We start from the raw sequence: 27773 nt of genomic DNA, 5'->3' as shown, positions 1-27773 counted from the left end.
GAGGCCTGGGGCTGGGGTGACGGTGACGGAGGCTGGGGGGAGGGCTCCCGGGCCCGGGGCGGGGGCGGGGAGGGGTCCAGCTCAGACCCGGCGTCTACAAGGCCGTTCAGAGCCTTCGGGGCCAGGGAAGCCGGGGAAGCCGAGGCCAAGCTGCGTGGCGCTTCTGGAAGAGGCTCTGCGTCCGTGTTTGGAGTCTGTGGAGGAGGAGGGGGGGGGGGGGGAAAGGGGCTTGGAACTAGGAAACTAACTAGGAGGATTTTTTACTCAGCAACTCTGAGAATTCCAGAGTACCCCACTACCCCCTTCTTGGAGCGAATGAACTCAGAATGGGCCAATAGGGAGCCCTGTGTGAGATCCTACGCTAAACTCGGTGAGAAGCTCCAGCAGTTTCCGAGGAGCAATTAAATGCACCATAATATCCAGCCCTGCTAGAGCCCTGCCAGCTCACTCAGCGCAGACGGCCGAGGCTGGCTTCCTCAGAGGCCGACTGCCTGGGAAGATTTAATGCAGCAGTTCATGCAGTAAATGTGAACAAATGAGAACGCCTGGCTCATAGCACTGGCTAACTGTACCTCCACGAAACGGCGACTATGCAAAGTACAGATTCAGATTCATTACGTTCTTAGTTTTTACAGCTCAACATATAACAGAATGAATGGATGAGAAATAATAATATTTCTGGATGCTGCATAGAGGAGAAACAAAGCATTAACTAGACCAGTGTTTTTCAACCACTGTGCCGCGGCACACTAGTGTGCCGTGAGAGATCATCAGATGTGCCGTGGGAAATTATCAAATTCCACTTAATTGGTCCTGAAAAATTAAGGCACCAAAAAAAAAAAAAGATTTCATACAGCTCTCATATGGTTGCGCAGGTGGCGGTAGCGCGATTAATAGCTTAATCTGACGTTGTTGATTTTTATATATTTAGAGAGAATTAGAGATGCGGGCAGACAAGTGACAACCAGGGTTCGAGTTATGTGGGAGCCAATGGGAGCTGAGCTCCCATAAGGAAGGTCTGAGCTCCCATGAAAGCAGTAAAATCATACATCTGTGGGGGTCGCTAATAATACATTACCACAACCATTATTTGATCAAAAATGTCAATGTAATGAGGATTATTTATATTTATTTATATGATAAATATTCTAAAATAAACACGTTTTCCAAAAGAACTACGCGCACCAGCATTAATCTCCTGTGAATGACAGTATGCCTTTGACTGCCTGCACTTTACCACCAAGACACTATGGGGCGCAGTAGAATATTGTGCAACAGCAGAATATGATCGTTGAGAGCTTGCGAACTTGAAAACACGATTATTGAGAAGAAAACATTCAGTAGCTAGCTATCATACCGCCCCAAAAAAGGCCACTGCTGCCGACCGAGTCGACAAGCCTGGAAAGTTTCGGGTTTTCAACCAAGAAACCAAACTTGAATTCAGCTGCACCTGTTATGACACCTAAAGTTGAAACTGTTGAAATAGCAGAGCTCAAACAAAACCAAGTGCTTCCGAAGAAAGTAGCAGAACTCACCTCCAGTATGTATAAGGAGACAGCTAGCTAGTTCGTTCGTTCAGGGCAGCCTATACTGTCGCTAAAGAAAGGATGCCTTATACAAAACTGAATCCAATTATGAAACTTAATGAGATGAACGGCGCGACAGTTGGCCCCTGCTCACCGATCCGATCATTCATGTGCCCAGATTGTAGAGCACATTGCACAAGATCTTACCTCCCAGATGAGGACAGTGGGTGAGTCTTCGTCTGGTTGGCTGGGGGTGAGGGCCGCTCTCTTGGCTGCATCACCGCTCTCTTGGCTGCTGCGGAGAGAGGAAATGTCCTGCTCCAGCCTTGACTGTACAGCTAGGAGGTCCATGCTCTCCTTAGCCAGGGAGGAGGCCTCTTTGCCAAGCTCTTCCAGCTTGGTAGACAGACACTCTTTTTCTCCAGCCAAGTCCCCCTTTGCCTGGTCTCTCTGCTTCAGTTCAGACTTCAAGACCTTAACCTCTGCATTCAAGGCTTTTATTTCCTGTGCAGCATTGTTAAGGCTGGAAGACATCTCATCCATGGCCTTGTCTCCAGTGAGAGATTGTTGAGTAAAGTCCTGTACTTTGGCTTGCAGTTGGACTTTCTCGTCAAGCAGACCCTGTTTGAAAAAAACATAGCCACACAGAAAATGCTGAAATGAAGATGAATATTAGGACCATAATTTGCTGGTTGTTAATTGTAACATAAACATGAACATTTATGATTACTGCTAGGGCAATTGAAGGGACGAGCTGGGTTCCAACATTCATAAACATTTTCTCACACCCATCCTGACCAAAGGCACATTTTCTTACACACATCCAAAATATGTAGTAGAAGGAAGCAGGGTGAGCAACCTTAATAAAATATGTGCAATGACATTTGTAGTATAAAGTGTATGTACAGTGCCTATAGAAAGGCTACACCCTCTTTGAACATTTTCATCTTTTTTTGCCCCAGCGGCTGGAATCGAAATACATTAAATTAGGATTTCTTTCACACTGATCTACACAGCCTACTGGACACTTACAAAGTGAAGTAAAGACCTGTTTGCAAAGGTCTACACCCCCCTTGCTGTGGCGCTCCTAAAATTAGCTAAAATGCAAACATTTATTCAACAATTTATTCAGATGAATTGAGTCCATCTGAGTGCAAGGATAATAGTTCATGTGATATCGGAATGAATATCATTGTCCTTGTAGGGTCCCCGATTTTAATAGAAAACAATTACACACTGTGTAGATTAGGATGTCACTACCAACTCAGCAAATTTCTCAACTTTCTCTTGACCCCTGATCAAGTGACAAGCACACCCATAACATGATGCAGCTACCACTATTCTTCACATGGGACAAGGTGCACCAGTGTGCTGGGTTTGCAATAAACGTAATGCTTTGTAGTAAAGCCAAAGAAACACATTTCTAGCATCACTTGAATTCATTGTTGCAAACACAATTATTGATTTGCATTTGAGCCACAGCGAGGGGGGTCTTTTACAAACAGGTATTTTTTTTATTTTATTTTATAAATTACTACTACAAATATTTAGAATTTGTATTTCTGTATTGCTGTCTAGATCAGTGAAACAAAGACAATAAAATCAGATTCCAGGCTCTGAGGCATGTCTATAGCCACTGTCTATAGCCACTACATGTGGGAATCACAGTTTGCATTACAACAATCAAACATTACTTAACAGCACAAAACATGGCCATTGCAGTGTTTCCTCAAGGATTTTTAGTGGCGGAGCGCAAATTTTTCGCGCGCGGTGCGCACTGGCGCTCAAAACAAAGACGTAATTTCACCAAAAACTAGAGGGTGGCAACAATTATAATTTCTTAAATAGCGGTTAAGTCATTAAAGCCGAGCAGGTGATTTTATATAGAAGGTGATCAAATACCAATATATCCTACAGCTGCAGCGGAACATGCGGAAGGCGCATTACACACACACACACACACAGAGAAAGATCAATACGAAGTAGGCCTACATGAGAGTACACGCACAAAACCGGCTAACGTTACTCATTAACTGTTTACACAAGTAAAATCACAGTGTGACAGTCAGATGGAGCATTCGGTAAACAACAACAGCAAGGTAATGCTATCAGTTGAGTTAAAGAAAACCAACTCTTACCTTTGAGGACACCAACATGAGCCCTGCTTACCCGTACCTCCGCCGTTCTGTTCGTGGTGATTTTAGAGGCAATAGATTATTTGTGCCCTGCGCATATTGCTATGAATAGTTCGAAGCTAGGTGCTTGCACGTTAGGTGCGAGAATGCTCGGTTAACCCATTAGCGGGAACATTATTTGTTTCACAAAATAGGCTGATTTAGTTGACCATGAACATCAGAGACATACATTACGAATGTTCATTTAAAATACTCTATACTGAGCACTGGTATAAGAACATGAACCAGAGAACAGCAGTAAATGCAATAACCCACAGTCGTCGCTGATGATGTTGCATTTTCGATTAGGATACGGGATTAAAGGCACCGGCGACGGGCTAAAAGAGAAATCCAAATGTCCCGCTAAATTCGGACCAATCACAAAACTGTTTTGAAAGCGCGTTGCCTCGCGACGCGCGCCTGTTGAGAGCGATTCAGTCTCGATTGCAGTGCGAACACAAACGACGAGGTTAATTGCAACATTGTAACATATTGTAACTAACTACGCCCTAAATCGTAACGAAATGTAGGTCTGGAAGCGGCCTAAATCTAGCTTCAATCTGCTTTTTTTCTGTTCTCCGGTCATAATAACTCAAGCCTGAATCAAAGTGGACTGTCTGAATCAATTAGTGGCGGAGGAAATTCATTCGTGGCGGCCCGCCACGAATAAATGCATATAGAGGAAACACTGCATTGGTGGATATTTGGTACTAAAAGGCAGCACCTCCACAGAATCTGTGATTCTAATACACTGGAGACAAACAATATGATGCTATGATAAGTTGGTGCTTACCCGGGCCTTCTCCTTATAAGATTGCAAGTCAGATACCAGCCTCTCCAGCTCCTGGGTTTTCTCCCTGGAGATGCTCAGTTCCTGCCTCGCCTTGTTAGCCTGACCCTGAAGCTCCTGTGCATGGCACTCTGAGGCCTCAGACAGGGCCTTCTCCTGAGAGGCCTCAAGCTCCTTGGCCTGGGTCTCACACTGCTGCACATGCTTTTCCTATACAATGCATAAGAAGAGAGACATTTTAACTAATTACATCACCAATTGTTAGGAAAGGGACAGGGAGGGAGTGAATGATCAGGAAAAGGTCTGGTCAAGTCCCTATAATTTATGTGTTATAGGTTAATATGTGGCAGCACTCAAGAAAAGGCATTTCTAATAACATTCAAAGCCATTTTGGTAGTCTTCACCAACCTCTTATTGTCCCTGACTTTCAATGTTTTATCCAGATCATCACTCACCAGGTCAACAATTTTCTTCTGCAGGCTGTTTAGCTGACCCTGATGTTTGTCTGTGATCTCCTTCAGCTCCTGGTCCTTCCGGCCCAGTTCCTGCTGTTGTTGCTCTTCAGAACGTGCCATCCGTTCCTTCTCCTCTGCCAGTTGGGTCTGTAACTCCTCTAACTGCCTAGGAAAAGGAGGGGGAGAGGGGGATAACTAAACTACTACTACAAACTAGAGGCTCATTCTATGGAACAGTTTTAAAGAATGATAGACTGAATATTGATCATATCGATGGCCGAAACGCAAAACCTCCTATCTGCAAAATGTTCTGATTTGCGGTTTTCACTTTAAATTAAAGTAAAGGCCGATTTAAAGTTCTGCGTCGAATTTACGTGCGTAGCTTACCGTAAGCTGCTTACGTAATCTACGTAAGGGGTCTCGCACTTTACACTTCTGCGTAGGCCGCGCTGCAATTACACCGTCACATCGCTAGGTGGCAGTGTGTTTTCTATGCCCCTGTGCTGTGCCTCTTCCGGTTAGGAACTCAACGGAGCTCAAAGCTCAAAGCGGCATAATAGCGATCTTTTTGTTGTTATGCTTGTTGTAAATAAAAGTTCTATGATGCATTGAAATGACACTAAACTAAGATAATACGATGGTTATCATAATTTTTCAAATCTTTATTAATGAGTAATTACAGAAAAAGTAAATGACATTTCTGTCATGGCTTCCGCATTTTGGCCGACGAGAGAGTCGGAATCATGTGCTACCAAGCGGACCAATCACAGAGCTTATGGTTGCGTAGAAACTGAGCGTTCTTAAATTTTTGGAGATGTGCGCGTCACGCCTCTCCGTAGGCAAGGCGGGACACGCGGGCCGACGCAAGGCTACGGCGTCGATTTTACGCAGAAGTTTAAATCGGCCTTCAGGCTGCACATGATAAGTCTGTCTGTGAAAAAGTGAATTTTGCAGATAGGAGGTCTGAAGTGTTGAAAAACCCACTCAATATAACAAATAACAGTTTTAGAATCACTAAATACTTATAATTTGTGAATTGGATTCACTGTATCGCCAGCCGTCCTGTTCCTAGGCTACTGGGTTAGAGATACATGGCTTTTAAACAAACATGTTTTAAAATGTTCATGTTCAAAAGCAAGGACTGTGTGATCATCTAATTACGTGTAGTTATGTTGATGTTCTATCAGCGTGTTCTGATGTGCTAAACATGCAGTTACATGTCAGTATAGCGATGTTTTCTTTTTAGCTGCTAGGTAGCTCAACGAGATGATACCAACATTCAAATAAGCAAATCTTCTTCAACTATTTTTCAATGTATGACACATCCTTTGAAAGCTTACAATCTGCACTTTCATAATCTCTGAACTGAAAAATTACCTTGCCCTACTTGGGGACTTTTTCACCAGACCATGTCACATATGGAGACAAAATTAACCTCAGTAAGACCTGATAAACCAAGATAGAAATATGGTGAGACCTACTTTAATATAGCAACTATCACATGCTTTATGAGCAACATCTTACTATTTGAGATGAGCATTAAAACTACAGTACAAGTACAAGATGAGTAATTTGTGAATATTTTGTATTCTGTTCAGCAAGCAATGTAAAGACACTTCAACATCACCCAAGATTATACAACTGTAATTTCTTAAATAACACTAAAGGCAAGTCAGGTATCAACATTTGTAAGATAAAAATTAACGTTTCATTGTTCTACAACAGAGCAAATAGCATTTGGATTGGCATGTTTGAGGACACACCTCTGCTGAAAATGCAATGTACGAGAGACTTCATCAGAACATTTTTGGGCTGTTAAAGGCATGTACCTTTCTTTTTGAGTGAGGTCTTCATTCATTTTGGTGAGCTGTTCTGAGCGATTCATCATGTCTGAGATGTCACTTTTGAGTTGGGCCTTGTCCTTTGTGATCTGATCAAGTTTCTCATCCCCAGCCTTTAGCTTCCTCTCCAGGCCTGAATGTGAGAAACACAATTAAATCTACTAGTCAGTCCCTGAACAAGAACACACGCCGTTTTGTTACAACATACAACATATTTCCCACACAATGGACATGTCAGTAAAGACAACTTTCCCACACAATGGACATAAACACAACTTTATCACCAAGGAGAGAAATAATGGTGATATTTTGTGATTTTTTTTTATCATCACGTGTCCCCTTTTTAACCAGGCATATTCACACTTACACCGGTGTTTTATGGAATGAAAAATAACCCATAAGGAAGACAATTCATTGGAATTTACTCACACTTTACTCAACTAGAACAAAAAAACAATGTCACATAAATGGTGACTTGTACTGTGTGTGTGCTGTACGTTAAACACCACAATTCTGGCCAAAGCTCTGACCTGCAAGTTGGCTCCTTAGAGCCTCTGATTCATCGGAGAGAGATGTGCATTGCTCCTCCTTTTTGCCAAGCTTCTCAAGCAACTCTGAAAGAAGGAGTTGAATTCAGATTACTTCATGTATCTACAAGTAAGATCTGTCAAACAAAAAGGGTATGAAAGATCAAGCCAAGTAAATACATTTACCTTGCATAGTTTGTGTTGATTTAATCTTCTCATCTGTGCTTTCTTCCAGTTTTTGTTTCTGAGGAAATAAAAAAAGTTATTAGTATGTGTGTGCATGCTGGAATGTGTTGTTCTAAGACACACCTCAAAATTACTCACAATTCATAATGAGACATCCAAGTTATGCTTATACTAAAGACTGAAATTATGGTTGATCCATGATGATATAATAAGTCAAAACCTCTATAGGCATCTAGCCTCTTGAAGAATGTGTCACCACCATGTGATGAATCTGTGTAGCACAACATTGCATTCTTTGTAGCATTCACTAGCATGCTGATGATGCTATGCTCTTCCTTACCTGAGCTTACCTTAAGTCCTATCCCAACAGTCATGCCACCCATGCCCAACCCCTGGCTCCTCACCACCCTTCTGTAGGCCCCATAACTCACCAGCTCCTGCTCCAAGGAGCTCTTTTCCTGCTGAACAGAGGTCAGGCTGTGCTGCACAGAGAGAAGCTTCTGCTGCTGTCCTTCCAACTCAGAGCTTAACTCGTTGAACTATAGCACAGGCCAGATGGTGACACCATGCATGGACATGGAGGACATTTTGAAGAAAACAAAATGACAATAAGTAAACAAAATAAATATGGAGGAAAGGGTAATAATGAATAAAAATAAATTCAAGTAAGGAATTTGATGAAAGGGATAAGCTATAACAGATAGTATCATACAGATGTATTCCATGATCAATTGGCAAATGTGTTAGTTATAACATATGGGATTGGATATACATTTGGAGATTGAAATGGTGATTGACAATGGGAAGATGGATGTAGGCCCACCTTGACGCCCTGTGAGCGGGCCTGGCTCTGGGCCTCCTCCAGCTGGGTCCTCAGGCTCTGGAGCTCTAAGTTACCTTGAGTTTCCTGGGAATTCAGGGACTCCATAGCTGCCACCTGCTCTTGGGCCTCTCTGGCTCTGTCCTGGACCTGCTGGACTAACTTTGCTTCGTTGTCTTCCAGCTCCTTTACCTTCATCTCAGCAGCATGCAGTTTGCCCAGCACATCCTCCATCTCCACCAGGTGCTGCTCCTCAGCACTCTCCACACTGGTCCGCAGAGACTCATCCAGATGCTCCTTCTCTTCTGACACAATCAGCAGCTGTGATTTTAGCTCCTCTGTCTCCTGTGCCAAGACTGCAGCCCCTGCCCTGTGCCTGGCCCCTGCCTCCTCCAGCGCTAACTTGTGGTCCACCTTCAGCCTCTCCAAGGCACTCTTGGTCTCTACTAGCTCTGTCGCCTGGGCACCTTCCCCTTTGCTGAAGGACACCTTCAACCCCTCCATTGTTTGTTGGTGAGAGGCAATGGCAGATTCCAGCTTAGAGCGCCACAACTCTATGATGTCTGCATTTTCCTTCTCACCTTGGCTCAGGCGCATTCGCAACTGCTCGTTGTCACCGGAGAGCCTCCCGGATGAAGCCTGAAGCTGGGCCAGTGCTTCACGGTGGGCTTTCTCTTCAGCCCCCATCCTCTCCTTTAGCTCAGTCAGCTCACCCTGTTGATTGGCTTCCTGAGAGGCCAGCTGAGCTCTTAGTGTGATCACCTCCTCAAGAAGAGGTGAGGCAGTGGAGTCAGCACCCTCAGAGACCTGTTGGGACTCCAGACGCAAGCGCAAGTCGGCCACTTCCCTTGTCCGCAGAGAGAGGTCCCTCTCCAGCTCCATGATGCGGGACTTCTCGGACACCGTGGCAACCTATAGGACAGGACAACTCTGGCTCAAAAAGAGTGTGTTCTGTATACACTTGCAAGACAAGGTAACTGCTGAATATCCCTGGTATCGCGCAAGTCTTTGAGGAAGGGTCTGTATTGAGTTTAAATAGGGCCCTATACAAACACGTGGCAGAGAGGTCCATCATAGCAGTAGTATAAGTACATGAAATGACACTCTAATCCCACATTTGTAATATAGGATGCCTGTTCCTAATGTATTGCGCTGCCCTCTAGTGGATATAGTTTGGTGGTACCATATCAGTTCTCACACAGCACACCTCTGGTGTTTTGAACTTCACCCCCCAGGAGCTGCAGTGTCTCCTGGTTTTCATACTTCGAATTAGATCTGGAAACCCAGACGTGTACACTCTCAGTGATTCATTACATCAATTGAAAAAAGAAAACCAGCAGAGACTGTGGCCCTTAAGGATTGCAGTTGAATGCCCTTACCATATTGGTTGTGATACACCTAAGGGAGGAACACATTGGCTAGGAATAGGAGCAGGAGAAAGACTTGCAAGAGATGGGGAACCCCAGATAAGCAGGCTGGGAGGGTCAGGTGTCTGAGACACAGGATAACTGGAACAAGGGGGGGTTGGGGATAGGGAAACTGACTGGCTACTCAGCAGCACCAGCATCGGGGCTTAATGTGGGGAAAAATGCAGCGCCTGAAACTTTTTCTTGGGGAGGGGGGTCACAGTTTGAGATATTGGGAGAGCGGGTACAGAAGACAGCTTCTTGTCTCAATGTTTAAATGCATTAATACTATTTTATAGTCAATACAAAATATATGTCTCAATGTTAAAATGCATTAATACTGTTTTATACTCAATACAAAATAAACGTAATGCTTTGTACTACTAACATACATACACCTAGACTAGAGACTGTCATCATTCTCTCCTAGTGGGAGATCTTACCTCACAGATGAGGACAGTGGGTGAGTCTTGGTCTGGTTGACCGAGGTCTGGGTTTCCCACAGGGTGGGTCAGGACACACGCCTCAGTCACTGGCAGATCCTCCACGGTCAGGACTAGTAATATCAAACATGATTATGTTTATTGGTAGGGTTTCTAGAATGTTCTACAGGCTATATAGGTGGTTCACAACAACACACAAGTGTTGTAATCATTTCTGAACTAATAAATGCACTCTATTATAGTGGGTTGATGTTTTGTACTGTAATGTGATTTGTAAAATTCGAGCCATGCTTGCCGTAGCTAAATTACCGTCCAACTTTGTCCACTCGGTGGACTAGAAGGAATAATGACATTGACATTTCATGAGCTTAGAATGATAAGGTTCTATCCAGTGGCGTACCGAAAATCCCGGGGGCCCCCCGCAAGGTGGCGGCGGGGGCCCTTTCGCAACGGAGGTTAAAAAAAACGTGCGTTTTTTAGAGTCCGATGCGTTATTGACGTTGTGAAATTTCGCAATATGCACTCTACATTCTAAATGCTTGACTTAGCAAAAGGTACAAGTGAGAGCAATAGCCTATGACTAAAACCAAATGGTAGACCACACCAGTATCATATCATCATCAGTAACATCAGTAGCTGAATGATGTACCTGTATGATGCACTGGCAGTCTGTGACTGTGAACCTGGCCGGACCCTGCCCTTCTGCCTGAGTTTGAGTATGATGTTGCCCAAATAAATGTTATTGTTTAGTGCTGTACGCTTTCGTGGTATTATATTGTGTGAATTATCATCTGTATGTTGTTTTTAGAGAATCTACCACCGCCTAAAGAATGCTTATTGTACTTGTATCCATGTTGAGAGTGAATGACACAGGGACAGACAATCAGGCAGCAAGGTGCACCGAAGCGAACTGACGCTGAACCCCTCATATAGGGCTTTCACACCGGCAAAGAACCGTGCCGGTTCGCGTTCGCATGCCAGCTGCAGTAACACTGGCCTCCACAGTGGTGCTGCTAGCAACAGGTGCATCAACGACGTTTGTCCCTGACCCAGTGCTAATCGCATCCCTACCCGTTAGTCTCAGAAGCGGCATTGGGTAAAAGAAAAGATGACATTTTTCGAAGTTTAAAAAAAAAACAAAAAAAAACATTTTTCGAAGTTTAAAAAAAAAAACAAAAAAAAATAACCTACCTTCCTCCTCAGTGATAACAGGGGCCTCTTGAGAGCCCCAGGTCTTACAGATGTAATAGGAGCCAGCAGCGGCTCCTATCAGGCCAGCCGCGATGACAAATTCGCGTCTTCTCAGCTGGTTTAGAACAAAACTCATCTTTTAATTAATCGTCTCTTGTCTCTTGTTACTTCTTACTACTACTCGCTACTTCTTACATCTCCTACTGAAGTGAAAGACTGTCTGAAAGTGAAACTGCTTTGCTATGTCACCTTTTATGATGTCACAACAGATCTATGTTAGAATTATAAGGTTCTATCTCCATTTTTGGTAAAAAAAAAAAAAAATGTACATAATCTGATCCATTAGGTGTTTATTAATGCCTGTGTGGTGTTATTTTTAAAATGTTTATTTTTTTGGGTTAGTAATTAATAAAATACAAAGGTTCCATCTCACAAAACATAAACCGAGTTGGAGTTATAAGGTTCTATCTCCAGTAGATTCAGTAGTGTTTGACAGCTCTCTCTCTAAGAGAAACTAAATCATACATCTTTGGGGGTCGCTAATAATACATTACCACAACCATTATTTGATAAAAAATGTCAATGTAATGAGTATTATTTATATTTATTTATATGATATATATTCTAAACACGTTTTCCAAAAGAACGACGCGCACCATTAATCTCCTGTGAATGACAGTAGGCCTGTAAGGGTCTCTAGAAACAGAGGGAGGTCGACACAGAGGAACAGGTGTAGAATAAGTATTTATTTAAGTCCCGCACAGCTCAGCACCGTCCGTTCGCCCGGCTCCCCGCACCTCACCCCCTTTCGGGATCTCGTGCATCCTCGCCGCGGTCTCTCTCTCTCTCTCTCTCTCTCTCTCTCTCTCTCTCTCTCTCTCTCTCTCTCTCTCTCTCTCTCTCTCTCTCTCTCTCTCTAGGGCGCCGCCCCCACCTTCCAACACAACACATTTTTTTGAAATAAACATTGTTTATTCATAAATGCGGCTGATATTCTGTCGGCGCCTATCAGCATTCATTAAAAATCCTCCAATACAATAAACATTTTGACCTCTGCGTTATGCGTCATTCACACATGCATGGGTGAACACAGGCAGATATAGACACACACACACACACACACACACACACACACACACACACGTAGCCCAGATTAAGACACCTGTCAGGTGGTAACATATGGAATTCCCAGCAGTGAGATTGATTTATTAATCAACCCCCCCCCCTCTACCCCCCCCCTCCTCCCCCCACCCCCCTTCCTCCTGATTACCAGGATGTAGTTGTGTGTTTATCAGTTCCAGCTGAGGGGGTTGTGAGGTGGTGGTGGTGGACACAGAGACACAGAGGAGGGTGGAGCTTGAGTATGGGATAACCAATCGCATTCCTCCTCCTCCCCCTCCTCCTCTTCCCTCTTCCCCCTCCTCCCCCCCCTCCTCCCCCATCCTCTTCCTCCTCCTCCTCCTCCACCTCTTCCCTCTTCCCCCTCCTCCCCATCTTCTTCCTCCTCCTCCTCTTCCCCCCCCCCCCCTCCTCCTCCTCCTCCACCTCCCCTCTCCTCCTCCCACTCCTCCCCACCTTTTGCAAGTTTACTGATTGCGTGCCAGTCTTGTAATTTTAGTTACGTAGGTTATTTAATTTAATTATTGCTCTTGTGTGCCGGGTTCAGGGTCGGAGTGGGACTCATTTTTAGCTCTGGAATTTCATACCTCAGACCGGCCCACTTTAGTTCACAACCGATTACAGTAGCCTATGGCTGGTGGTCAAATATATATAAAACGCTCTCTCACATAGAGGTTTTTCACCTTTCAAACCATTTTTGGCAACCTGTATGCCATCATAACATGATGTTTCCCAAAATGACTTTGCATACCATATAGACCAGCTTATTGTTTGCAGTTGTGTTATACTCACCCACACTATCTCTCTGACGTGTGTTCTTCTCAGGTCCCATAAGCAGTATCCTGGTTAATAAGTACGGCAGTCGCCCTGTCATGATGTTGGGAGGCTGCCTGGCTGGATCTGGACTCGTTGCTGCCTCCTTCTGCAACTCAGTCGAAGGGCTCTACCTCTGTGTGGGAGTGATTGGAGGTATCTCATTTTGGTTCTCCATGATTTAGAGTTACAATTCAAAAAATGTGAAACTCACTTTTTCGATGTAAATTCCTTTTATACTGGGTTAGGGTTTGTTGTAGGGTTAGTTTTCATTACTGAAAGTTGAATGTAAAATGTGATAGTTGATTTACAGTATGTATCTTTTAATCGTGTCTAAGTAAAATACTAAATTAATGAAATACTGATTACTTCAATTATGTGTGTAACAGTTTGTTTTTGGTAGGTTTGGGACTGGCATTCAATCTCAATCCTGCTCTCACTATGATTGGCAAGTACTTCTACAACAAGCGCCCCATCGCCAATGGAATTGCCATGGCAGGCAGTCCTGTCTTCCTCTCCACCCTGGCTCCCCTTAACAGCTGGCTCTTTGACCAGTTTGGCTGGAGGGGGAGTTTCCTGATCCTGGGAGGCCTGCTTCTCAACTGCTGTGTGGCTGGTTCTCTCATGCGACCCATCGGACCAAAACCCCAACCTGCCGTGAGCGATAGTGACGAAGCAAAAGAGAGCACAACTTGCCTAAAGAAGGTCAACAGCTTTATTGACCTCACCCTTTTCAAACACAGAGGCTTTCTGCTCTACATCATGGGAAACATTGTCATGTTCTTCGGCCTCTTCTCACCGTTGGTGTATCTTAGTAATTATGCCAAGAGTAAGGACATCCCCAAAGAGAAGGCAGCCTTCCTGCTCTCTGTGCTGGCCTTTGTGGACATGTTTGCCCGGCCCTCCATGGGCCTGTTGGCCAACACCAAGTGGGTCCGGCCCAGGATACAATACTTCTTTGCGGCCTCTGTGCTGTATAATGGCGTGTGCCATGTGCTGGCCCCCCTCTCTGTGGACTACACAGGCTTCGTCATCTATGCCCTCTTCTTTGGCTTTGCTTTCGGCTGGCTGAGCTCTGTTCTCTTTGAAACCCTGATGGACTTGGTGGGTCCCCAGCGCTTCTCAAGTGCAGTGGGTCTAGTCACCATTGTGGAGTGTGGGCCTGTGTTGTTAGGGCCCCCCTTACTAGGTGAGTACACATGAGCATCGTGCAAACACACATGCACACCCATCCGCGTATACACACGCACACATGCACGCACGCACGCACGCACACACGCACACGCACACACACACACACGCACGCACACAAACACTCACACAGTTGACTTTCATATTGTATAACATGTTGTTTACTAATGCTTTGTTTTTCCATATTCAATGTTAAAATGAAACTCTCTTAATCTCCACAGGAAAATTCAATGACATCTACAATGACTACCAATACACATACCAAAGCTGTGGGGTCATCCTCATTATTGCCAGTGTGTTCCTGTTTGCTGGAATGGGCATCAACTACCGGTTGTTGGACAAAGAGAAGAAAGAGGAGGAGAGGAGGGCCAAACTGGAGGGCAAAGAAGAGGAGTCGAACAAGGACAATGCTGCCATGGAGGCCAGTGATGACATGACATTGCCTCTGAGATCCATGGATGTGGCCAGAGCTGAAGAAGACGTAGTCTAACTTAATATCCTCTCGACCGAATTCACACTCAGTTGATGTATCAATGTAGTCAATGAGATCATGTTCATCTCCAATGACAGAACCAGCAGAAATGTGAGTCATTTTGAATTAAGCTGTATAGCAATCTATCACAGTATTCACAAAAACCTACACAGTATCACTTCCCCATTTCCATTTACCTCCATTATCTAACAATGCATTATAAGCATAGTATGACCAGAATAAGAGGCACTTTCTGTGTGATATGTGGAAGCATGGAGTTTACTGCATTTAACTGCTCTGCAAAATGTTGATATTATATTGTTTAATAAGGCACTATTTAAGGTGAATTAGACTGTTGTTTTTTGCATTTGTGTTCAATCATATGCAGGTAGTTTATGTGTTAATATGTTAAATATCTCTTCAGCAATGCTCATTTGCAGTGCAATGTCTCCAAACATGACTGCAAATGTTTTCTGTGAAAGCACTTAATGGCTATTATAGTATTCTTATACGGTTTAATGAATCCCTTAAAAAAATAATCACACTGCCATTTTCTATTAAACTATTGTTTATCTCAGACTATTTCAGGCAACCTTCAGGACTTTCAACATCATCCTGGAGGAAATTGTTTGCACATTATATTGCAAGATGATGTCGTTTTTTTGCTGAGGATTTCAGTTTTGTGCACAGTAACTTTGAACATATGCCAGATATAAACATGTTAAGCTTGCACTGAATATCTTTTAGACCTTGAAACTTTTAATTCTGAATTTAAAAGTTTGCTCCAATTGTAATACAGGAGCATTAGAACCAGCATTCTTGATCTTGATGAGCAGACCAAGACCTCGGTCATCATTATTTTTCAAATGCTCTAGGGGTTTATTGTGGGACTGTTGGTATTAGCAAATCTAAGATCATGTGCATGTGTTTCATTGTACATATTTGTGTCCATTAAATGGTGACCATAATGTTTTCACCAAAACATCATGGAATGATTAAATCATATGAATGTGTTTATAGCCAAACAAGGATAAGGCAGCAGTGTATACAATAGAACATAAATGCATTTATAAATAAAACAAATTTGTAAACAAGTACAATTTATTATTTGCATCTGCTCTGGTCTGTAAATACAAATTCTGTCTGGCCTTAGGGTGGGGAAATCAATAATAATAATAATAATAATAATAATAATAATAATAATAATAATAATAATAATAAATCAATACATAACACAACATTGAATAATACTTTCATGGCATAGGCCTACACATATAACATCAACACTGTTGAATTGTCACAATGTTGTCGCTAGGAAAGAAACAAAGAATAAAGTAGGAATATGGACATTGGCTGTGTTCGGAATAGCGTACTAGCATACTACTCATACTATATATGACGTAGATTTTGAGTATGTAGTACGTTCCGAACTGTACAGTATGCGAGATTTGAGTATGCGAGAAATTTAGTAGGCGAGCAGTTATTTCCGGGAAATTTGAAGTCGGTTTTGATGGACACTTGAATTTCAGCCACGCCCACTGCAGCTCGAGGTCAGACTCACCTCACCTCACCTGCTTGTAGAACGTCGAGAACAAACTGCCGTTTAACATCTGTCTCCCTCAACTCGACAGGTCACGGTAATTCACCGTTTTGTGAAACACGGTTTTATATTACAAATTGCCTCAATTATTTATCGAAATATCATATCGCTAAATACCCTTGCTCATACGCTTACCAGTATATGCTTTATTTAGCATCTCGACGGACTGTTTGAGCTGCCTGGCTAGTGGCTAGCCCACTGTTAGCATGTTATAACTAGCTGATCCTTGTCAGGTGTCAATCAGCTAACGTTAACGGACTTTAAATGTAGCTAGTTGGGAGCTGTATAATTAAGTGTACCAATTGAGGTAATTGTAGTAAATAACATTAGCAACACATTCTAACGCCGTAATGTTTATGCCAATAGGACCACAGTGCTGACAGGATGGAGAGAGATAGAGGATTCAACTTAATCAACTTCAAGCTGCTGGTGCCTCCCAGACTCACAGGACAGGTGTCCACCGTCAAACCTGTTAAACCTCAGGAAAGCTTCGAGGACATGTGCGGCTACAGGCCTTCTGTGCAGGAACAGGTATGTCTAGCTATTTTTATTCTTTTATTTTGATCTTAAAAGAAAGGGTTAAATCGCCACAGACTATATAGTACGAATGTATTTGACATGCTATTAAAGTAGCTAGGTACAGTACATGACACGAACTGCTTTGCTCAGTAAACATGGAGTAGAGTGTTCACTTTTATTTCGTACTATTATCAGTAAGTAACATCATTTACAACATGTCTACATGTCTGTCTTACACCCCCACGGATGAGTGAATAACATCACACCAGTCTTCTCCCGTAGGAGACCGTTGGGCTACGACGGCAGTTGGTCTCGAGACAGAACAGCATCCAAATATATTTAAATGAAACATTGAGACATTGAAATAAACTCATGTGGTAGAATAGATGTAGCTAGATGATGTAGCTTTGCCTACGTCACTACGGCACGCATTGGACTGTTGGAATGACGCCTAAGGACTGTCACATGCCATGTGTAACAACACACACTGCTCAACATTGTAGGCTTATATATATATATATTAACCTACAGTAGCTCATATGTCAAGTAGGGGTCCTAGGTAGTATTGTACTGACAGCAACTGAGGGCAACTCAATGTAAAGTCTACAACCAAACAAAAGCAAGCCAGTACATTTGGTGTGACAGTGTTTCACTTCAACAATGAGGCATACTTAAGCTACTGTGTTTATTTATTTGTTTATTTTTATTGTAGGGCTACAATAAATATTTTGAAAAAGCATCAAGTATGCCGTTTCCCAATGCAAAGGTCGTGCCTATGAAGCCCACCAGAGCAGGTATGTCATTGATTCGAATAATATCGGTGCCACACTAATGCTTGTACCCATCCAAATATAACTCTACTATTTTCCTAAACGTTAGTTATTGTGTAGGCCTGATTTCTTAGACAATGTGTGTCAACTGGAATTGTTGTAAAAAATAAATAAAAAATCTCTTTAAAGTGTGAGTCGCACATAGATCTGGAGGTAGCAGTGTGTCCTCAGAGATTATTCTGTTTCTCAAAAGATGTAGGCCTATCCAGGATGACAGTTGTGCCAGAAGAAGAAGAAGAAGAAGAGGAAGTCAGTAAACATGAAATGCTTGTGTGAAGAGTGCAGACTTTTTCTCAAAGACCATTCTTGGTCTTGATATGTGTAGCTAACCTAGATTATTGCTTTGTGTAACATTTCAGAGAGTAATACCATGTTACTGTATATTATATATTTTTTTTATATCATAGAAAAATTCTGACATATTGGCCTATGTGTGATATATTCCCCTAGACTCTCAGACATATGTTTATGTGTGAATATATTCCCCTAGACTATTTGCAAACCGAGTCAACTGTGCTCAAAGCTATATGATGAAGTTGAGAAAGTCAAATGTTGGAAAGTCAAAGTGGACTCAGAAGCTGTACAGAAAGATAGGAAACTACAAGAAAATAAAAGAACAATTGAGACTCAACGCAAAGCCATCCAGGAATTGCAAGTAAGTAGAACAGGTTATATTTTGAAATGGCGGTGTAAATGACTTGCTGTTGTCCTTTGGTATATTCATCACAGATGTATTGTCTGCTTGTTACAGTTTGGAAATGAAAGTCTCAGCATAAAACTTGAGGAACAGATCGGTGACAATGCTGATCTTAGGAACAAGTATGTATAGTATTTGATTTTGTGTGAAATTAATATTTTGTCTTGTTATTAATTTACACTGTATAAGGCCCTACTCAACAATCTAGTCTTAGGCTAGGGTCAACAAAATGATCCCTGTTGTTGTTATCGGCTGATTTGTTGCAATAGAGGGCTAGATTCAGTGGAATCCACACTTTAAGAACAGTGACACTGAACCGAGGCTTCAAAGAGCCATCAATTAGTCAGAAAGAGTTGCGTGCTGTTTCATACAGTTGAAGTTGTACAATTAGTTTTAGTAATTAGAATGTGTAGGTTAGCTTCCAGATACCTTATATAATCATGAATGTGTTCTATATGTAGCTAATCCTTATTTCCCTGATAGAATGAATGCCACACGGAACTTGTGTAACATACTGAAGGATACGTTTCAAAGATCAGCTGAGAAAATAAATCTATGTGAGTATAACATACCAAATGTTTTTACATGCTACCTTGCAGAATTAGACTGACGTGTTGTGGCCCATGTACTATATTATTAGTTCTAGTATATTGTACTATAATATTAGTTCTAGTATATTGTACTATACTTCATGTTTTCTTAGGTGAGTCTGAGAGAGAAGAAACCCATCAACTGTCTATGGAGAATAGTGAGAATATCCAGGTGAATGTCATCACCTCATCTCTTGATTGAAATTATTTAATTCCTCTCCAAAAATACTTCTTTGGAGTATGTGCAGGGTAATATTAGTTGGTAGAAAAAGTGTTTGTTGATGATCATGTTTATTGTTACTGTAGAGGATGATCAATGCCTTTGAGGGCCTCCGTGTTCAAGATGAAACTAACCGTCATGAAATGCAGAAAGGTATGAATAGGATGTAGAATTATTCTTCCCGGCAGAGGCTAACCGCAGTAACTACGCAAACAGTGAAACTGAGAAAATGGCTTTAAAGTTCTTTAATGACTATCCAGCCAAATGCAATACTGCAATTCTTTATATCACATTTCTCTAAAATTGATTGGATTGGTTGAACTCTGACATTTTGTAACAAGATAAAACAGATATTGAAATTTCACTTATGATTTTCACTTAAAATGTCACTTATAATTTCACTTATAACTTATAAATGTTTTTAGGTATTGTGGTTAGCCTCTGCAGGGCAGTATTGGTTACCGGTAGTATAGATTCTGTTGTTGTGGACATTGTCTGATGTGAATTTTAATCGTATAGCCTAGGGCCTACAGTAACTATTAAAGGTTAAGTTCAATAACTCTTCTGTTCTAATCATTCAACAGTCAAAGAGGGCTTGCAACAATTTGAAGAACTAAAGGAGACTTTTGAGAAAGAATACAGCATGAAACAAAAGGAGGTTTGTCAGTAGCAGTAAATTTCTCTTTAATAAATGAATAAATTAGAGCTCTCCAATTCCAGTCCTGAAGTGCTGATGTAGGTATATGGTGTACAGGCTATTTAATATGTTGTGTTAGGGCAGGGCTGGAACAAGAGCCTGCACACTACATTACCAAAGTTGGAGACTCTTGGACTCTTGATATAAGCCTAGCTTATTAATAATGCATCTTGTGACTGGAATTTGACTGTGACCATGTAGGCTAAATCTGAAAACTGGAATTATCTTCCACAGATTGTAATACTTCAGGTTAAAATTAGGGACAAAGAAAATGAACTTCAGGAAATCCTGCTAAACCTCCATGAAACCCAGGAGAGTTTCAAACAGTTACAAGAGACCGCAAGTATGAAAGTTGTTTCAAGACAATGACATTTGTCATTGAGTTTATAAATGCAAATAGTGATATCAAGAAAGAAAAATATAAAGTTGAACACTGTTCAAAGTTATTTAAATACCAAGCACTTGCTTGATGTTACAAATTTGAGTCAATGAGCTCCAAGTTAATTATGCTATTGTACTAAATAACAGGTGTTGCCTACTGTATGTTATGCACTCACTTCAACTCCCAAAACATTGCTGTTTAGAGTTAGAGTAGGACTGAATGTTAGAGTAGGACTGACAATAAGTCATCATTGGTATATTATCATTAATTGTAAACTGTAAGAACATCGTATCTCATTTCACAGACCAACAACATGAAGTCCTTCAAAGTTCTAAACAGGAACAAGAATCCCTATTTGAAGAACTACAAAGAGCAGAGCAGCTCAATAAAGATACTGAGGTTAGTACAGTATGTTGTTTCATACGCTGTCTTTGGATGTAGAGAGAATAAAATGTCAATGAATTCACCCTGTATATTTAGAAAGAACCTTCTGGTCATTGGAGATACTTATTTAGCTTTATGTAATTTAAACCATGCATTATTTATTTTGAATGTTTAGGAAGGTCGTAAAGCTATTGCTGCTGCACTAGAGCTCAATAAAGAGGAATATGCAACAGTCCTCATCCAGAAAGATGCAAGCCTGGATGAGCTCAATCAAATTAAAGATCTACAAACAGACAAGCTTTTAGAGATTCAGGCCACAGCTCAGGAGTTGCAAACATCATTGACATTGGAGATAGAGAAGTAGGTTCAGCAGACACCCCCCCCCCCCCAATATTCATCACTGAAATGGTCTGTTTACTACAGTGTTAATGTTAACTTGCATCTCCGCAGGGCGAAAGAACTAGAACTGAAGGTGACCTCAATCACCAACGACCTTTACAGGAAAAACTCTGAATTAGGTAATGCATTATTCCAGTGAGGGGACATTGTTTACGTTTGTATCATTTCAGTTTAGTTGTGTAATATGCACTATATATTGAAGATCATTCTTGTCTTCCAGAGGAACTCAAAGAGCAGAAAGAAAATAAAGACAGACAGCTACAAATCCTGGAGGATGAATTGGTAATGACTAGAATGACTAATTTTAACTTTGAACACAAGTTGGCACTCTGCTTAAATGGTTGGTTCAGGGCTAGGAGAAACTTTAATCCATGGTTATTTAAATAGCCACTACTAACTTCAGCTAACTTTAGTCACTGCTAACAAAAAAACTATGGGAGTGATGGGAGCTAAAAAAAATAAAGACGTTCAAGATTTGTGGCCACAATCACTTCAATGAACTCTCTGACCTGCTTGGAAGTTACTTTGAGGGCGATTTGGCTGCAAATATTGAACACTTTTTTGAGCCCCCATCACTCCCAATGTTGTTTTTGTTAGTTAGGCTAAAGTTAGCTGTAGTGGCTATATAAACAACTCTGAATCCTGAATTAAAGTTTATCCTAGCCCATAGACTATTTTCAGGCTAAGAAACCAGACCATCAATTGAAACATCCTGAACAAATTCTTACATTTTTGTAATTAATAGTGTGTGTCATAATTATTTAATTATTGTCTGTAGGATGTCAAATCCAAATATATCCTGTCACTAGAGGAAAAGATTGAAGTAGTGAATAACAGAACATTGGAACTCACTTATGATCTTGCAGAGAAAAATGGGCAAGTTCAGCAATTCAAGGTGAGATAACATTCAATTCTATAGATACATTTATATAGATACATTTCTGTCCATTACAAATAATCTATTCTAGTCTACAACACAACTTTAAGCGGAAGTATTTTGCTTCAACTTTATTTCATAATACTGTTTGCACTGGTATTTACTTGTTTTTGTTATTAGGTACTGTAATTATGTGGCTACAATGGGTATGTTATAGTAATTTACGCCAAAGAATCGTCTAGCTTTTTAAAAACGAATCCTTTATCCTTTCCTGGTTTGCTGTGTACAGAAATGTGTAATTAAAACATAAAGGCATCAGGTTACTAATAGCTGTGATAAAATAGTTATATTTGAATTATAGGCATGTATTTTTACTCTTTTAGATTAAAATGGAGATAAGGTCTGTAGAGAACAATTCACTGGAGAAGGCTCTTAAAAAAGCTGAAGACACACACAATGATTTGAAGGAAAAAGCCCTTGTGACTGAGGTTTGATTCCATTGTCCACCTTTTCCTTGAATACATAAAAGCTGGTATACTTAACAACAATCACACCATGTTAAATGACTAGAATCACACCACTTATTTTATATTTCCCCAGAGTAAAGTACAAGAGGTTGAGGGGCAGTTATCTGTTGCGTTGAGGAAAGACGAAACATCCATCAAGGAGATAGAGAAATTAAAGAAAGACATTGCACAGCATGAGTGAGTTATTTTAGTTGGAATATCACACACACAATAATGTCAGGATGGTTTTCCTCCACTATAAAGATAATAATGTAATGTGACTTCCCCAGGGTGAAGCATGAAGAGCTATCTATACGTTTCAACCAGCTGCAACTAGAGAAGAAGATCATTGTTGAGCAGATTAAGAATCAGTCCTCAGAGACGAAAATTATTGAAGCTCATCTTAAGGTTTGAATTGAAAATGTGGTGCTGTAAACAGAACATTTTAGCTATAATATTTAACTCATTGAGTGCTGAGGGTGAATAAAGTTGCCCCAAAGTATTGTTGCTAGTTTAAAGGCCAATGCACACGGCGTGCGATTTTGTCTCACGACAACATTCGATTCTCAATTCACACCAATGAATGAATGAATGTGAATGGAGAATCGAATTCGGCGGTGCGACAAAATCGCACGCCGTGTGCATTGGGCTTAACACCACATAAAACACTTAGTGTTCCGGAACTCTTTGGTAGTTTGTGAGTTAAAGCCCCACAGTGTACTGTACTTTGCAAGACAATATGTTGCTTCTTTCATCTTTGTGTGTTGATGTGCTGGAAATATCTTCACGCCAATCAGGAGATTGAAACAAAAGAGATGACCATCACAAAAGAAACTGAACGACTTGAAGAAGAAAATCATCAATTACGGTTAGATTGAATATCCACATCTGTATACGAGTAATTATACACTGTAAAGAAAGACAATTTAAAAATCCTTCTCCTTTTTACCAATAGAGAGGAAGTGAAGTCATTAAACACCAACATAAAAGAACAAGGTCAAGACACTGAGAATTTGGAGAAGAAGCTTGAAGAAAGTGTAAGAAAGTGAACATGTCAACTTGTGTGTGTATACAAATCTCCATCCAAATATTACAGAATGTAGTATATGTTCTCTTTACTCATTTCTCTAGTGTGAAGAATTGCAGGCTGAACTCACTAAAAAAGAGAAGCACATTAAATCAGTGGAAACAAAGGTGATTAGGAAAAAACAAGGAATCAAACAAGTCCCCATGTCTGAAATCTAGAGTGTATGAAATGTGTCTTTTTTTCTCTACAGCTATCCATCCTGAAGGCAAAATTGGAGGGTAAAACTAAATCCCATGATGAATGTCAAAAAGAGGTGTGTAGTGACTATCAAATATCATCTGTAAAAATGTCCATCTCTCGACAACATAATTGTTTTTCATTTAGCTAATTGTTTCCTTGTTTGTTCCCAGATTAAAATGCTGAAAAAACAAAGAGTAAAGGAGGTGGAAAAATCCAGTCAACTTGAAAATGAGGTATGGCATGTTATGACTTATTTATTAAAAGCAGAATGCATCTACAGCAATATGTTAAAATATCTGTTTTGCTAATGAACCTAAATACATATTTTAAAGTATAGGGAAATGTTCCCACATTGTAATGCAGTTGTTATATCATCCACTTTAGATTCACAGATTAAAAGAGGAGTCAAATAATATTCAACAACTGAATGATGAGGAATGTCAAAAACTGATTGATGATCTTGGGACTAAATCAACCTCTGAAGCAGAGCTCCAGAAAGAGGTTATTCTTTGGACGTTTATGCAGTACATTTTCAGCTCCCAATAGATGTGTCTGAAAATACATGATATACAGTGTGTTCCCTGCAGGTACAACAGTGGAAGGTCACAGCTGTTGAAGCCATCAAGTGTAAGGAAGATGCAGAAATCAAATGTCAGCACAAAATAGCAGATATGGTCGCCTTGATGGAAAAGCACAAGGTAAGGTTGTCCTATGATAAATGTCCACAAAGTAATCCACTCCACTGCCGAAATGAAATGTTCCTCGTACTATTTAACATGTTGTTCCCTGTTGGTATCAGAACCAGTATGACAAAATGGTTGAAGAGAAAGATGCAGAGCTTGTTGAGAAGAAGAGGAAAGAAACAGAGGTTGATGCTATTAGAACATCACTGGTATGCTCATTATAGTATATATGTATACAGTATATTGACATTTAATGTGAGTACTTCTGCTCTGAGCACTTTATGGAAATGGCTCTTGAAATTCTCCTCAGGAATTGGACTTGTCACAGAAAAACATAGAAACCAAGAGTTTGAAAGAACAACTAAAACAATTAAAGAAGGAGTGGGTAAGTGTACAGTAGTAAGGACATTCTGACGTATCATTTATTTCATTACTCCAATGCAGTAATTTGATAAGACAATGATGTTATGTATGGTGTTTTACTCATTCATGCTGTCCTGTTGGGTTTTAGGAGAACTTACAACAGGAGATAACAGAATTGAAAAAAGACATCATGGCATCTCTGCAAATGAGCCAGCAATTGGAGAAACAGAGTAAACAGGTATATACTGTATATCTGGGGATAAATGCTCTGTATTCCATTTTGTGTATTTTTAAAGTATCTGATAGTAATCCATTTCATTTTCTATGTTGAACAATTAGCTGCTTGAATCAAATTCAAAAAGAATAAAATACTCTGAGACCCCAAAAGTAGCTGTCTCCAAGAGGCCTGGGTTTGATTTCTCTAAGACAAAGCAGAAGACTGTCACTCCAACCCCATCCCAAAGCTCAAACAAGAGAGTTTCTTCAACTCCAGACATCAATGTAAGTGATGAACCTCCTTAATTACCCCACTAAATATTAATTGTAATATTCTGGATGCATATCGTGGAATAGGAGGTTGTATTGAATAATCACAGTATAATGACTTTTTGTACATGAACATTGTATGTGTCATGTGTCAAAGGAAACTGAAAATAAAGCACTCAAAACTCCATCGAGGAGTTCCACAAACAGGGTTGGATTAACACTGCAAAATAAGGTATCAGTTGATTCATTTCAGTTAATTTGTTGCATTCATTCATTGTGCTACTGACATGTGCGGTGTGTGATCACTGCATCATGACGTTGATTAACTTACATTGTACATTTCATGTGTCAAAGGAAAATGAAAATGAAGGCCTCAAAACTCCATCTTGGAACACCAACTCCATTCACAACAGGGTTGGAGAAACACCACGGATTAAGGTATTAGTTGATTTGTAGTATTTATTGATTATGTTTTATTGACCATGATTTGCAGACCATTCACCCAAAGGATTCTCCTTATTGTATGTATCCTTGAATGGTCTCCTCTGTAGTCCTACAGAATTAGAACACCACCCTCCACTGAGAAAGCGCTGTGGAGGAGGAGCACCCTGGAGCTTGATCCCAAGTCTGACAGCTCTGAGCAGAATGATTTATTGGTAAATCATGACTCTCCTTTATGCTGGTGTTTAAAGAACACACTGTTTACTTACTTACTTACTTACTCACTCACTCACTCACCTATTTACTTACTTACTTACTTACTTACTCACTCACTCACCTATTTACTTACTTACTTACTCACTCACCTATTTACTTACTTACTTACTTACTTACTCACTCACTCACCTATTTACTTACTTACTCACTCACTCACCTATTTACTTACTTGCGCACTCACTCACTCACCTATTTACTTACTTACTTACGCACTCACTCACCTATTTACTTACTTACTTACGTACTCACTCACCTATTTACTTACTTACTTACTCACTCACCTATTTACTTACTTACTTACGTACTCACTCACCTATTTACTTACTTACTCACTCACCTATTTACTTACTTACTTACTCACTCACCTATTTACTTACGCACTCACTCACTCACCTATTTACTTACTTACTCACTCACTCACTCACCTATTTACTTACTTACGCACTCACTCACCTATTTACTTACTTACGCACTCACTCACCTATTTACTTACTTACTCACTCACCTATTTACTTACTTACTTACTCACTCACCTATTTACTTACTCACTCACTCACCTATTTACTTACTTACTCACTCACCTACTTACTTACTTACTTACTCACTCACCTATTTACTTACTTACTTACTCACTCACCTATTTACTTACTTACTCACTCACTCACCTATTTACTTACCGTACTTACTCACTCACTCACCTATTTACTTACTTACTTACTTACTTTTTTGTTGTCCCATCACATACATCAAAGTACATGATAATACATCCGATAATACGTCCCATCACATATTGGATCATACTGATGTTCTTCTGGTTCTTTTCATTACAGAGCTTTGCTGGGGCAGCTGAGCCATTCAAGAGCAGCTTACAACCAAGTGTCTCTTCTGTAAAGCATCCCAAACTGGACATGTTCAAGAAGGTAAACTGAGCCTCTGTATATTCCACTCTTGCAATTATGCTCCCTCTGATGTACACACAGTAGTTTAAATCATTCAATACAACTGTAATATATTGAATTTGATTCACAAATGTGGTGTGGTGTTTAGTATACAGTATGATATGTCATAATCTTAGTAGTCTCATTTGTAGTTAAGTAATTGCTATATGATTTAACAGTTAGCCATTAATTAATTTCTTACTAGTTTACTTCCTCATTTCTCTTTATATTATCCTTATATTTTCAGATTCCAAGCCCTGCCTTTCAGAAATCACCTGGAAATGCCTTAAAGCTGGCTGCCATGAAACGGATGAGGGATGCTGGTTGGACAGCTGTCACCGGCACTGACAAAAAGAAGAAAAAAGACACTGGAAAGATCTTTGCGTAACCAATGAGTTTTCCTAGATGGATAGTGTTTTACATGTTTGGAGATGCAATATACTCTTTCATCACACAAGTTCATACATGCCTTAAAATGTTTAATGTTGCTGAGAAAAGCTGTTGATGAAAATACATTTGAAATGTAAGCTTGTGAAATTCATTGTTTTGTGTAACAGTGTGTGAGTAATGTTGTTTCTGTTCAGCCACTTTACTTTACTACAAAATGCTTTTTAGTTTTGACTTAATAGAGTCCATTCAACATGAGAGGTTTTGTGCTCATGAC

The 27773-nt window shown here is 40.6% G+C and overlaps 3 protein-coding genes across 3 annotated transcripts in view; 1 reads left to right on the top strand and 2 right to left on the bottom strand.

Moving 5' to 3' along the window:
- Positions 1 to 2069, bottom strand: part of LOC308172998 (eukaryotic translation initiation factor 4 gamma 3-like) — a gene marked incomplete at both ends in the record, with an annotated part of 10075 nt that extends 8006 nt beyond the window's left edge. Inside the window, 2 exons of the mRNA XM_080547967.1 lie at positions 1 to 194; positions 1734 to 2069. The exon at positions 1 to 194 is cut by the window's left edge and continues 341 nt beyond it. Of these exons, the coding sequence (XP_080404093.1) occupies positions 1 to 194; positions 1734 to 2069 (530 nt within the window). The remainder of the gene's footprint in view (positions 195 to 1733) is intronic.
- A 2403-nt stretch (positions 2070 to 4472) lies between these two features.
- LOC308172997 (uncharacterized protein) lies at positions 4473 to 11495 on the bottom strand (the record flags this gene model as incomplete). Its single annotated transcript, XM_080547966.1, has 5 exons — positions 4473 to 4700; positions 7850 to 8038; positions 8323 to 9231; positions 10169 to 10281; positions 11360 to 11495. 5 exons carry the CDS (start codon positions 11493 to 11495, stop codon positions 4473 to 4475), a joined length of 1575 nt encoding a protein of 524 aa, XP_080404092.1.
- A 943-nt stretch (positions 11496 to 12438) lies between these two features.
- LOC308172996 (monocarboxylate transporter 1-like) lies at positions 12439 to 27497 on the top strand (the record flags this gene model as incomplete). Its single annotated transcript, XM_080547965.1, has 7 exons — positions 12439 to 12442; positions 13304 to 13447; positions 13695 to 14480; positions 14704 to 14963; positions 16921 to 17085; positions 24510 to 24620; positions 27357 to 27497. 7 exons carry the CDS (start codon positions 12439 to 12441, stop codon positions 27495 to 27497), a joined length of 1611 nt encoding a protein of 536 aa, XP_080404091.1.
- Positions 27498 to 27773: the final 276 nt, after the last annotated feature.

This window comes from Nansenia antarctica, assembly GCF_963989245.1.
Source record: "Nansenia antarctica genome assembly, chromosome: 18".
Classification (NCBI taxonomy): Eukaryota; Metazoa; Chordata; class Actinopteri; order Argentiniformes; family Microstomatidae; genus Nansenia; species Nansenia antarctica.
The sequence above is the reverse complement of the archived record's forward strand: the minus strand, read 5'-3'. Positions and strand labels throughout refer to the sequence as shown.